Source organism: Lissotriton helveticus, chromosome 1_1, assembly GCF_964261635.1.
Source record: "Lissotriton helveticus chromosome 1_1, aLisHel1.1, whole genome shotgun sequence".
Classification (NCBI taxonomy): domain Eukaryota; kingdom Metazoa; phylum Chordata; class Amphibia; order Caudata; family Salamandridae; genus Lissotriton; species Lissotriton helveticus.
The window spans coordinates 1593126295-1593139369 of record NC_136057.1 but is presented as its reverse complement, the minus strand read 5'-3'; the positions used below and the strand labels follow the sequence as shown (position 1 = coordinate 1593139369).

The 13075-nt window shown below is 48.4% G+C and overlaps 1 protein-coding gene across 2 annotated transcripts in view; it reads right to left on the bottom strand.

The window, feature by feature from the left end:
- The window catches only part of ESPL1 (extra spindle pole bodies like 1, separase), a 588475-nt gene that overhangs the window by 515497 nt on the left and 59903 nt on the right, over window positions 1-13075 (bottom strand). For both annotated transcript variants that reach the window (XM_078687592.1, XM_078687600.1), the window contains 2 exons: window positions 11805-12056; window positions 8537-8681 (listed from right to left, as the gene is read on the bottom strand). In XM_078687592.1, coding sequence (XP_078543718.1) covers window positions 8537-8681; window positions 11805-12056 — 397 coding nt within the window. The remainder of the gene's footprint in view (window positions 1-8536; window positions 8682-11804; window positions 12057-13075) is intronic.

The following is a 13075-nucleotide window of genomic DNA, read 5'->3' as shown; positions in this document are numbered from 1 at the left end:
GAGACCAGGTGCGGAGGGTGGTGGTGGGTGGCATTGTTGCGGTTGTGGCGTGCGTTGGTTGGATGCTGAAGCTATTGTGTATGTCCGTGATCTTGTTGTGGAAGTAGGACGCGAGGGAGTTGCAGAGGTCTTGCGACGGGGTGATGTCATTGTTTCCGGCGTTGGGGTTGGAGAGCTCTTTCACGATGTTGAAGAGTTCCTTGCAGTTGTGTGCGTTGTTGTCCAGCCGGTCTTTGTATGTATTTTTCTTGGTGGCGCGGATCAGTTGGTGGTGTTTCCGGGTGGCGAGCTTGAGGGTGGTCATGTTGTCCGTAGTTGGTTCCCTTCTCCATACTTTCGAGGGCTCGGCAGTTCTTCTTGGAGCTCTTGAGTTCGTCGGTGAACCATGGGGTTTTTCTGCTGCCGGGTCTGCTGGGCGGGGTCCTCAGGGGGGGAGAGTTCGTCCGCGCAGTTGCTGATCCACTTCGTGAGGTTGTCGGCGGCCTGGCTGGGGTTCGCTGAGCTGGCGGGAGGGTGCTGGCTCAGGGAAGCGGTGAGCTGGTCGGCTGTGATCTTGTTCCAGCTTCTTCGGGCAACCTGTTGCTGGTGTTGGTGGATCGTCGTTCTTTTGAAGGTGAAGTGGACGCAACTGTGGTCCGTCCAGTGGAGTCCTGTTGCGTGGCTGAAGGTGACGTCTTTGCTGGATGAGAAGACTGCGTCGAGTGTGTGTCCGGCGAGGTGGGTGGGGGTGGTCACCAGTTGCTTGAGACCGAGGTTGGCGAGGTTGTCGAGCAGGGTGCTGGTGTTGCGGTCGCTGTTGTTCTCCAGGTGGAAGTTGAGGTCTCCCAGGAGGATGTAGTCAGCGGAGGGGAGGGCATGCGGGCTGATGAAGTCTGCGATGTCCTCGCTGAATCGTGTGCGTGGACCCGGGGGACGGTAGATCAGGGTGCCTCGGAGGGTGGTCTTCGGGTCGGTGTGGATCTGGAAGTGCAGGTGTTCGGCTGTGGTTAGGGTGTCGTCGGTGTTGGTCGTGATGCGGATGGTGTCTCTGTGGATGATGGCGATGCCTCCTCCCGTCTGGTTGGCGGAGCGGTCCCTCCGTGTGATCTTGCAGCCCTCTGGGATGGCGATGGCGATGTCGGGCGCTGAGGAGGCGTTCATCCAGGTCTCTGTGAGGAAGGCGACGTCAGGGGCGGTGGTGTCGAGGAGGTTCCAGAGTTCTACGGCGTGTCTGTGGACGGAGCGGGTGTTGAGCAGGATGCACTTGAGGTGGTTGCTGCTGGTGTTCGGCTTGGCGGGTGCTGGTGCAGGGTAGGTCCGGATGCAGGTGAACTTGCAGGCGTGGCAGCTGAAGGGTCCGTGGGTGTGCCTCGGGGAGGCGTGGTGACATCTCGGGATGGCGCCGGAGTTGAGTGCGATGAGGTCGGCGGCGCTGTAGGTTCGGCGGGTCGGCTTCCGTCGGTGGGGGCCAGGGGTCCTGGCGCTGGGCGCGGTCCAGGCGCGGACGGGCGCAGACGGGCTTACCTTTGGCGCGCCTTCGGCGCACAATCGGCGCGCCCGTGAGGCGCGTCAACGCTGCGCGTTCGCACGGCCGCCATATATGGCGAAGTGCGCGGGTGGGCGGAGCAGCTGGGAGGCGGGAGCGGGGAGGGAACAGAAGGAAGAAATGGGCGGGGTCAGCGGTGGTGGCGGGAGGCGGGGAGCAGGGAGGGACGGCGGGAGGCGGGGAGCAGGGAGGGACGACGGAGGGCGGCAAAACAGGCAAACAGCGGGAAAACCACAGTAATAACCAATAACAAATACAGCGGGAGAAAAAGACAGTTAAGACAATTACAGCGGAGAGAAAACAATTAAGAGAAATACAGCGGGAGAAAAACAATTATGAGAAATACAGCGGGAGAAAAAACAATTAAGAGAAATGCAGCGGGAGCAAAAACAATTAAGAGAAATGCAGCGGGAGCAAAAACAATTAAGAGAAATGCAGCGGGAGCAAAAACAATTAAGACAATCACAATTCTATTTAGGCAATACAGTGAATATACCAGGGGCACAAGGAGAGGAGCGCCGGTCACGGACCACGCTGCTCGGAGGGGGCGTGGTCACGAGGCGGCAGTCGGGCAGCAAGGCACAGTGGAGGGGGAAGCGCACGCAGCAGCTGGTGGCCGTGCGGCGCGGGAGCGTCCTAGGACTACATGTATACAGTGGGAGAGGTGTGGCGCCGCGGCCAGGGCGACTGAAGCTGGAATCTGGGGATCACGGTTCGATCCCCGGCTCCGGCGGCAGGTCAGCCCAGCACCATGTGACTCTGGGCAATAGCTTGCTTAATCTTCCCGACGGCCCCCAGCGCCTAGAGACCCTAACGGGTGATTGTGCGCTATACAAATGTGGATTATTATTATTATTACCTTGAAGCAATGCCATAACCCAGGTATAGAAGAGTGGACAACGGGGAGGCGGGTGGGCATGTGAGAAATCTACAGGCAGATATTGTATTCACCAGAAAAAGCGTTACCGAAGGTAAGTAACGTGTTCTTCTGATAGATACATCTGCCAGTGGATTCTTCACCTTTTGAATAGAGTCCCACAGCAGTCCCCACTCCCGGAGGAGGGTGTCCACTCCTCTATACCAGAAGATCCTGAAGGACAGAGCGCGCAAAGTGACCGTCCCTCCTCACTTCGGTATCCAAGCAGTAATGCTTTGCGAAAGTGTGGAGGGAGGCCCAAGTTGCCGCTCTACAAATGTCCTCTACAGGTACACCCCTAGACAAAGAAGATGTTGATGACTTTGCTCTAGTAGAGTGAGCTCTTATACCCTCTAGAGGCTCCTTACCCGCCAGGGAGTAGCAGATCTTGATGCACAGTATAATCCATCTTGAAAGTGTGCGCTTGAGCACAACTCTTCCTTTTCTGCAGCCAGCAAACCCAACAAAGAGCTGGTCATCCACTCGATAGTCTTTTGTCCTATCAAGAAAAAAGCTCACCGCCCTCTTAGGGTCCAGGCAGGGAAGTTTCTTCTCCTCTTCCTTGGAAGAAGGTAGGGAGGGTAATGGACTGTCCTAGATGGAAGGCAGTTACCACCTTAGGCAGAAAAGCAGCCCTGGTCCTAAGAACCATTCGTTCAGCCTGAATGGTCAAGATTGGGGGCTTTGAACTAAGAGCTTGAAGCTCACTTACCCTCCTTGCCGAGGTAATTGCATCCATGAAGACCGTCTTCAAAGATAAAAGTGTCATGGGACACTTGTGCAAAGGTTCAAAAGGAGAACCCATCAGAAAAGTAAGCACAAGATTCAAGTCCCATTGAGGCATAATAAAGGGAGTAGGAGTACATTTATTGTTAAGACCCTTTAGAAACCTCAGAACCACAGGAGATTTAAATAAAGACAGCTGATCTGGCAGGCAGAGAAAAGCAGACAAGGCCGAAAGATAACCTTTGACCGTAGCCACAGCAAACCCTTACTAAGCCAAAGTAAGTGCAAACTGAAGAATATCAGACAACCGAGCCCTCAAAGGGTCAATGGACTTCTCCCCACACCAAGTAACAAATTTAGCCCATCTGTAAGAATAGGTAGATTTGGTGGAATCACGCCTGGCCGATAGAATGACACCCCCCACGTCATGTGGGAGAGAAAAGGAATTCAGGTTGCCCCGTTCAATCTCAAGGCATGAAGGTGTAAGGTCTGGAGGTGGGGTGTAGAACCTGTCCCTCCATCTGAGAGAGGAGATCTGCCCTGAGAGGGAGACGGAGCGGCGGGCACGAGGAGAGGTGGAGAAGATCTGTGTACCACACCCTTCTTGGCCAATCCGAGGCGATCAATATAACTTGGGCCCGGTCTTGGCGAATCTTCCTCAGAACCAGAGGTAACAAGGGTATGGGAGGAAACGCGTAAAGTAGTTGCGAGCTCCAACTCAACTGAAACGAGTCCCCCAAGGCTCCCTGCATCGGAAACTGGAGACTGCAGCATGACAGGCAGTGAGCATTCTCGTAAGTGGCGAACAGGTCCACCTGAGGAGTTCCCCTCGTCCGAAAGACGTGATGAACTACCTCTGGATGAAGCCTCCACTCGTGATCGGCCGAGAACTGCCGACAGACGGTCTACACGAACTTTCAGAACTCCGGCCAGATGATTTGCCATCAGACAAATCTGATGGTCCTGAACCCAGGACCAAAGTCGCAGAGCCTCTCTGCAAAGACAATGGGACCCCACTCCTCCCTGCTTGTTGACATACCACATTGCGGTCGTGTTGTCCGTTAGGACTTGAACCGACGGACCGCGAAGGGAAGGGAGGAAGGCCTTGAGTGCCAAACGTATCGCCCGCAACTCTAGAAGGTTGATGTGAAGTAACCTTTCTTCTGGAGACCAAAGACCCTTGATCTCCAGATCCCCCAGATGAGCACCCCACCCTAGGGTGGATGCATCCGCTATCACTATAGCTACCAATGGAGGCAAATGAAAAGGCTGTCCTTGAGACAGATTGCCTTCCACGCGCCACCAAGACAGATCCGCAGCAGCTGCTCTGGAGATCCTGATGGGACTCCGAGATATCCGTTGTGCTGATACCACTGCACGAGGAGGCACCACTGGAGTGCCCTCATGTGCCAGCGTGCATGGTTGACCAACAGTATACAGGAAGCCATCAGACCGAGCAGGCGAAGGACCTTCAGGACTGGAACGACCGCTCCATTGTAAAATAAAGTAATCATTTCCTGTATGTCGAGAATCCTTTGTGGAAGAGGGAATGCCCAACACACAGTGGTATCCAGTACCGCACCTATGAACAGGTTGCGCTGAGAGGGCACCACGTGAGATTTGGGCACAATTATCGAGAAACCCAACCTGTATAACAACTGTGTTGTAATCTGCAGATGATGGAGCACCCTCTCTGGCGACTGCTTTGATCAGCCAGTCGTCCAGATAAGGGAATACCGATATCCCTGACCTTCTGAGATGGGCTGCCACCACTGCCATCACCTTGGTGAAGACTCGAGGTGCAGTAGTAAGACCAAACGGAAGGACCGCAAACTGGTAATGTTGCGACCCCACCATGAAATGGAGATACTTTCTGCGCGACTTCAGGATGGGAATATGAAAATACGCATCCTGTAAGTCGATTGACACCATCCAATCCTCTTTCATCAGCGCTTGAAGAACCTGCGCAAGGGTGAGCATCCTGGACTTCTCCTGTTTCAGATAGAGGTTCAAGACCCTGAGGTCCAAGATTGGACGAAGTCTGCCATCCTTCTTGGGTATCAGGAAATACCGGGAGTAGCATCCCTGACCCTTTTCCTGCACCGAACCACCTCTATTGCACCTTCTCAGTAACGCCAGGACTTCCTCCTGCAGAAGAAACAGATGGTCCTCCAAGCAAAAACCTTGGCAAGGAGGGTAATTCGGAGGGAATTCCCGAAAGGGAAGAGCATACCCATTCTCTAAAAGATTGAGAACCCAAAGGTCTGACATGACAAATTCCCAATCCTGTAGAAAATGATTAAGCCGACCCCCCACAGTACCAACATGATCCGGAATGGCGGATCTAGGGCTGCTTTGCTGTGGTAGGAGGGGGTGGGAAGAGGAGGAAGAGGAGGAGGAGGAGGCTTGACGCCCTCGAGGACGGCCCCTGAGCCTGCCTCTGTATGATTTTTACAGCGGATTCTGCTGCTGCTGTGGTTGCTTGAAAGATCGAAGGGAAGACCTTCCGAATCCTCTATACCTTTTACTCACAGAATCTCTGGACTGGAGGCCCAAAGATCTAGCCCTTGCTCTACTATCGTTGAATCTCTCCAAGGCAGCATCCGCCTTCTTCCCAAACAGGCCCGAACCATCAAATGGCAGATCTATTAAGGTAGCCTGGACATCAGCAGAAAACTCAGATGACTTCAACCAAGCAGCTCTCCTGGTAGCAACGATGACCCCATGACCCTTGCCACAGAGTCAGCTGTGTCCAAGCCACTCTGGATGACTTGGCGAGCAGCAGCTTGAGTATCAGCAAGAACCTCATTGAAGCGCTGCTTGTCCTCGTCAGGAATCTTAGGACCCAACTGCTTCACAGAGTGTGAATGTAACGCCCTAAAAGGCAAGTAGCGTTTGTTGACTTCAGAGGCATGCTAGCTGAAGAGAAAACCTTTTTAGCCGAATTATCTAGTTTCTTAGACTCTTTGTCACCAGGCACTTGAGGAAAAGCACCAGTAGACTTTTTGGAGCAAGCCGCCTGTACCACCAAGCTTTCAGGAGAAGGATGGGAAGATAAGATGTCCAGATCTCCAGGAGTCACCCTATATCTCCTTGCGACAGTCCTTGAAACTGCTGGAGCCGAAAAAGGCTCAAGTTACACCTCCAAGACTGGCTCTGTTAATGCATCACAAAAAGGAAGCATAGGTTCTACTACTGAAGAGGGAGAGTGAAGCACTTCTGTTAAAATGTTCGATTTAAATTCTGCAGTGGGCAGATTTAAATTTAAAAGCTCAGCTGCCTTTTTAATAACTACATGATATGGTGCTACATATTTTGATGGAACATCTGGAGCAGAGGAAAGCTCCCAATCCGGAGAAAGTTCTAAACCACTAGCCTCCTTAAGATCATCAAAGAAATCTTCAGATTCCTGCAGTTCATTTTCCTCCATTTCCTCTTCTCTATATCTGTCTACCTCCAGAAGCCGCTGAGCTTTCTTTTAGACCTCATCTTACGGATCGGCGTCGGTGGATCCGCAATCGACTCCGATGGAGCCGGTGCTGGCGTCGAGCTCGAAGCCGAAGGACTAGGCTGGAGCGTACGAGGTCGAATTGGAACCGGCGCCGGAGAAGATGGAATCGGCGTTGATGACTTCGGCGGTGCCGAGAGATGCCAAGACGGAGCCGGTGCTGGCATAAAGGGCATGAACGGAGCCGGAGCATACGTCTGAGGGACTCCCAGATTAAAGGCAAACGGACCCCTGGGACCAACCGGTGCTCCAGAGGGTTACATGGCTCTTGAAAAGACCCCATACATAGCATTTAAGTAAAGCGTTGGTTCTTGCCGCGGGCCTGGAAAAGGAGGGTACGAACCCACAGGCTGTTCCTGAGGAGGCACTGGATTTAGGTCAACTGGAACTTCAGGACGATGGACCGGAGTCACAGAACCTTCAGGCAAAGGAGCCTCTTCCTCCTCTCGAGGTGGAGAATGAGTCGGGGACGGATTCGCCTCTCGAGCCAGAGACTGCTTCGGTGACCCAACAGGCGATGGCACACCTTCCGGTCCCGTACAGTAGGTGAAGGAGAAACATAATCCTTCCGATGTCGACGACCTGGAGACTTAACTTCGGATCAGACTCTCTCTCAGAATGCCATCTAGACCCGTGCTTCCTTTTCTTATGCTTCTTCTTGGATCGAGAAGCATGCCCCGAAGACGACCTCAAAGCTGACCTCGAACGGGACCTCTAACGTCTGGAACGGGACTTTGACCTTTTCTTCTCCTTCTTGCCTTTCAACTTTGCCACAAGAAGCTTTGCCTCCCTTTCTCGCAACGCCTTGGGGTTCATCTTCTTGCAACTGGGACAGTCTTGGACGTCGTGGTCAGATGAGACACCACACACAATCTTCATGCAGATCAGTTATAGACCTCATCTTTCCGCATTCTCCACAGGGCTTGAAACCAGTTTTCTTCGAAGACATCTTGAAAAGATACAAGAAAACACTGGACATACTCGACAGTAACAGAGTAACAAGCGAGCTACCGAGGATCCCTAGAAAGTCCGTTAGCGTCGACGATGCAGAAAAAAGGGAACTGATGTCATCACGCCAACGTAGGCCTATTATGGAGTCGGTGACGTCAGCGGAGCCGCGCGCGATGCCGTGCTTCTGTGACGTAGTCCACGTCGGCGTGTAGAGGTACAATAGAATTTCCGAATGCTGCTGACACAGGGGGATATTCACAAGGTGAGGAATACACTGGCAGAGGTATCCATCAGAAATACATAAACTTAATGCCATTAAGCAGTTTTAAGATTAAAAAAAATTGTTCTCCAAAATAATTTCTAGGAGAACAGATGAAGAGCAGAGCCGTCAGAAGAGGGAGCCTGCTGACAGATATTAATATTCAACTAAGGGTCTAACCTGCATGCCACTACTAGAGCGCCTCAGCTGTACTCAATAATACTGCTCCATGGCTTTTAAACATTATGGTAAGGGCGACTCGTAATTGAGAATATTTGTTTTTGTTTACTAAAAAAAGGTTTAAAAAAAATGAAAGTTTTGCCCTTAAAAGAATTCTATTTCATCATCTTTGGAGTTTCTTCCATTTGTACAATAATTCGTGTATTCAGCACGATAAAAATCACGGACAACAGTTTTTATGATAGATTTCATGAAGGAGTACCAGATTAGTCATTTCACATTTATGGGGCTCATTCATTACATCTGCTGCAAAAATAACAACCATTGAGAAAATAGCATAAACAAAGTTAGCCAGTGAATGGCAGTTTGGGTTTCTAGAACTTCCACCATAGCTGCACATGCTACATGCAGGATCATACCACTTTCTGCAATAAGGTGTCGTAGAACAACATTTCAAGGCATCAAACTTACCTCTTTCATCTTGGCTTCAATGGTGCAAATATAAAACCAGAGGAGTGCTTGTGCCTTGTCGTCCATCAGCTGGTCTGCGTTTTCAGGAACTGCATGCACAGTTTCCAAGAGGCGCAGAGCCTCTTGCACAGAATCCAGAGCTGTGCTATCCAACAAAAGCAAAGAGGATACACATTAGGAACAGCATACCAGAATATAAGCACTGTTTGTCAGAGGAGGAGGCTAGACGCTGCATAGCACACAATTGTGAGTGTCTGCTGAAAAAATACTGCATTATGGAAATGATTCTCTTAAAGTACAGGGCTCAGACCAAATCAAGGGTAATTATATCGTTAAAAATGGGAAAACCTATTCCAGGGAGAATGGAGAGTTCCAACAAGAGGTCCTTTAACATGCATTTTACCAATTACTATATGTGCAAAACTAGAGTTTTAGTTGAGGGGGTTAAGTACACACCTCCGGTATTAACCACAATCCTCGTCAGGTTGGACCCTTAAAGTCACTTAATTTACCTGGACTCATCCCCCGGTAGCTATGACACAGAGACATGGAGGCAATGTGTAAAGTATATCTCAAAACTAAATAAATAGAGTAAAATTTAATAAACAAAACCACAACAATGACAAACAACCAATAAGGTGAAGAGTAGATACATTTTTTAAGTGTTCAGTAAAGATACAGCCAAGAACAAAGTGCCAACAATAGCAAAAGGTCGCAGTAGAACAAAACCTAGGTATAATTTGATGTTCACCACGATGGCGCAGGGGTCAGAAACACTAACCAGGATTGTCCAGATCAGAGATTTTACCTTTTGACTTCAGTCCTTTCAGTTCCAATCCACCATAGGACTACAATTCTAAAGCATCTCAGGGGAGGCATTTACATACTTATATTGAGACCAAAGCCACAGCAGGGTTGAGTCCACGCCCTGCTGCCACTGGTCAGCTGGACAATTGCTTATTGTGTCCCTGTAGATTAAACAGAAGGTCTGCCTTATGCCCCATGGAGTCCAACTTGTCATGAGTACAAGAGGAAGAGCAGGTTTAGTCTTCGAGGCTCTTCTCTGGTCTCAAACAGCACGTTCAGTTCCCTTCTTTTTTCCTGCTGGTCCAAGAGTATTCTGAAGTGTGTGCCGGGAGGTGCCACATTCATTCCACCACAAACCAGTGAGTAGGAATGACCCCTGAGATACCTTAACATGGGGTGAAGGTTCCCAAAGCTAACCTCACACACTTTAGGAATTTTCAAGGTGGACAATGTTTTCGGCCACACTAAACTTGGGTTCTGCAGGCTAGTAGTATGTGTGGGGAGTGTACTATGGTACTTCTGGTGTCCTAGCACATCACACACTAAAATCCAGTTTTAGGCAGTCCCTGTCTCAACCCCACCCCTCCAACAAAATCCGATGTAGAAATCTGGTAAAATCAAAGCTGAGCTTTCAGGAACCAGGCAGTGGATACACACAAAGTGCTCTGTTCCTCTCCTTGGAAGCGCGCTCCAAATGTAATGAGAAGCCCCAGCCGACCCGTTAAGTAGGAAGTGACATTCAAGCATGACTTGACACTTTAATGTCAAAGAGGATCCTTCCAGTCCGCCGTGCACATTCTAGTCCGATTCAGTGAGGGTCAGTCTATTGTTGTGCTTCTGGGAGCAAGTTCACACTCACGAATATTTAAATGCCAATTATGGCTGCTTGAAGTGGGAGAAGAAAACGCAGATTTAACTTCCATGGCTGCCAGGGCAAAGTTTAACTAAGTCGCCTTTCCGTAATATTTACAACAAATCAGACTTCATCATTGAATTTGGTTTTTAACACTATTAAAAATATTTTTTTCATTATTTTTCTAGCTAGTCTCATTCCTGATACACAGGATTAGTATGTAATATTTCATCCCAGTGTTTTCCTATACAACAGTCAAATTTGCTACATTGAATATAGCTTTGAGGGCATTGTCACTGCAAAGACATGTTTAACATTCAATTTTACAATCCCTACTTTAATACCATGCACCCTTTCTTTATGCACAATGTTGTCTAATTATGGTGACTTCTAAATATTTAAAAGAAAAACCTGTCAAAGGAGGTAATTTGGACAGGTAGAATCAGCAGTAAAACCCGCACAGCTAGGCTACTGGTAGAAGCCTGCAGTCATGTTTACATTGTCACTGAAGTGCATGACATAATAGGTGCTGCAGTCCACTTGTGACTTTTTACTTACTGACCCTGGGCATGCATTGGTACCATAGTCTACCATCTTATAAGCAAGTTAAATATGGCAATCCGGAGTGTACCAATTGTACCATGTTAAAAGCAGGCACACGGGCACTTTACCACTGGTTAGCAGGGAAAAAGTGCATCAAGTTCTATAGCAAGCAAATATAGGGCTCCGCAAAAAAAAAAAAAAAAAAATCAGGGTGTCCCTGCAGAAAGGGTTCCAACACAATAGTAGTTGTATTAGACAAAAGTAGACTTTATTTAATACAAATGGATTCAACAGCCTTAAGTCCAAAACATTCACCCTTACTATGGCAATAAGCTTTTACCCAGCCCTTACATGTGCTCTGATGTAACCATCACTGTGTACGTCGTCTGTGTAGGTTGCTTGCAAAGATCAACAAACCGATATGGAAAGCGGGATTGAAGGATATACTTGTTCGACATATGCTAGCAACATATTTTAGAGAATACTGCTCCATAAAAGATTTAGTCCAATAGAAAGTATAACAAATTACGCATTTAAAAGCACCAGAATTCACTTGCTTGTGGGAAACCGAGCTTGCCAAACCATAGGCAACTGCATGAAGGACATTTTTCCATTTGGCAAAGGATTTATTTAACGGAGTGTTTTCCACTCCTTATTTTCCTAGTTTGGTTGGCTAATTGTTGTCCACATAGTATATGCATTTTCTATGAAAAGGACCTTGCTGCTTGAGCCAAGGAGACACGTGCAAGCCAGTGATTCCATTTGGATTAAAGTATGACAATGTTTACAAAAATGATCCCACAATTTTAGAGCCATTCACGGTTCAATGGGTGTGATGGAAGGAACATTCCACGTTTACCTGCCTCACAACCAACGTCCATTAATAAGGTCTTACCAGTGATAGCGCCATCGCCATCATTCTATTAATCTTAGTCCAATGTTTCATTTCACAAGTCATTCCTTAAAAAGGTAACGCAACACAACTTTCTTCAAAGAAATGTCTTGCACAACATTCATTCCCACCACTGTCTCTCCAAGCTCAGTTCTGTGAACCAAGTCACTTACCAGTCTGTCTGTCCTGTGTAATCATGATAGCAAAGGACCTGTGCCAGTTCCACCAGGTTGACTGCCCGCTCATGAACAAACGTGCTCTCCTCTGAGCAAATCTCCAGTAAATCACAGATCACATTGTAGCGCTCCTGTCCAGTGTCTGCATGCACCGCCTTGTATGCCCTCAGCTCCTGAGAAAGCAGCAGGAACAGCATTCTGGGACCGAATTGCTCCACTCCTGAATCAGCTACACAGTCCTTTATGGTCCTACATGAAAAGTAATCTTTTGAGTCACTAAATTTTAAGACGACAGATGGCACTGCATCCTCCCATTAATCGAGATGCCAATTATTGTTCAGGTTAAAAACACAAACAAGGTCCTGGAGACTTAATTTTACGCTATTATTTAAACATCCATAATTTAGGAAACTAAATTACGCTCATTCACCAGCCAATGGCACGACAATTACGGTCATGCTCTTGTGCGCCCATACAACTCCTTTCAACACTAAAGTGCAAACCAACGTCTCTGAATAAGCTACCTTAGGAATGACCAACCTGCTCCTAGGTTGGGACTACATGGGCAGACATCTCAATGGCTCAGAAGTACTTATATCAACTAACCTTCTCTAACACATGCTCCAACCAGGGGATTAATTTGGTTCACTGCTAAAGGCTCACAGATGCACAGTGAATATAAAAGGCTGTTAAGAGAACAGTCAATTTCTGAAAAACGACTCCAAATTCATTCATATCTAGGACCTACATACAGAGCTTCAGGTACAAAGTGCACTTCAGTGCCAAGAGGTTTCAGCGATCCCTTAATACTAGAAGACTATGGATTAGTCTTAGATGCATCCTCTGACTTAATAGCGCTCCCACTCCTCTAATGTACTGATGGAACTACCTCAGAAAGTTAACTATGCAAGGCTACATAATAATTGGATGCAAGAAAGCAAACCCAAGACTTTAATGTTCTGTTCAAGGATGATTAAGACATGAGGCCTTGTTTAAAGATGTTAATGAAATCCTATTTACCTTTGCAGGTAGAGAGCATCCACCAGACATTCCAGATTCCTCAACTCTTGAACACTCCTCTAGGCGTCAGACACCTTTTCTCCATAACTCTACCTTGACACTAGCAGCATCCCTGTGATATCGCTGAAACCATTAAGCGCCCTTGTTGTCGGAGTGACATCAGTTTCTGATCCATTTTTTGGCACACCGCCAAAGCAGTAAGATGAGAAGGACATCTGGTAAGATATGTAGCTCAAGAAAATAAACTT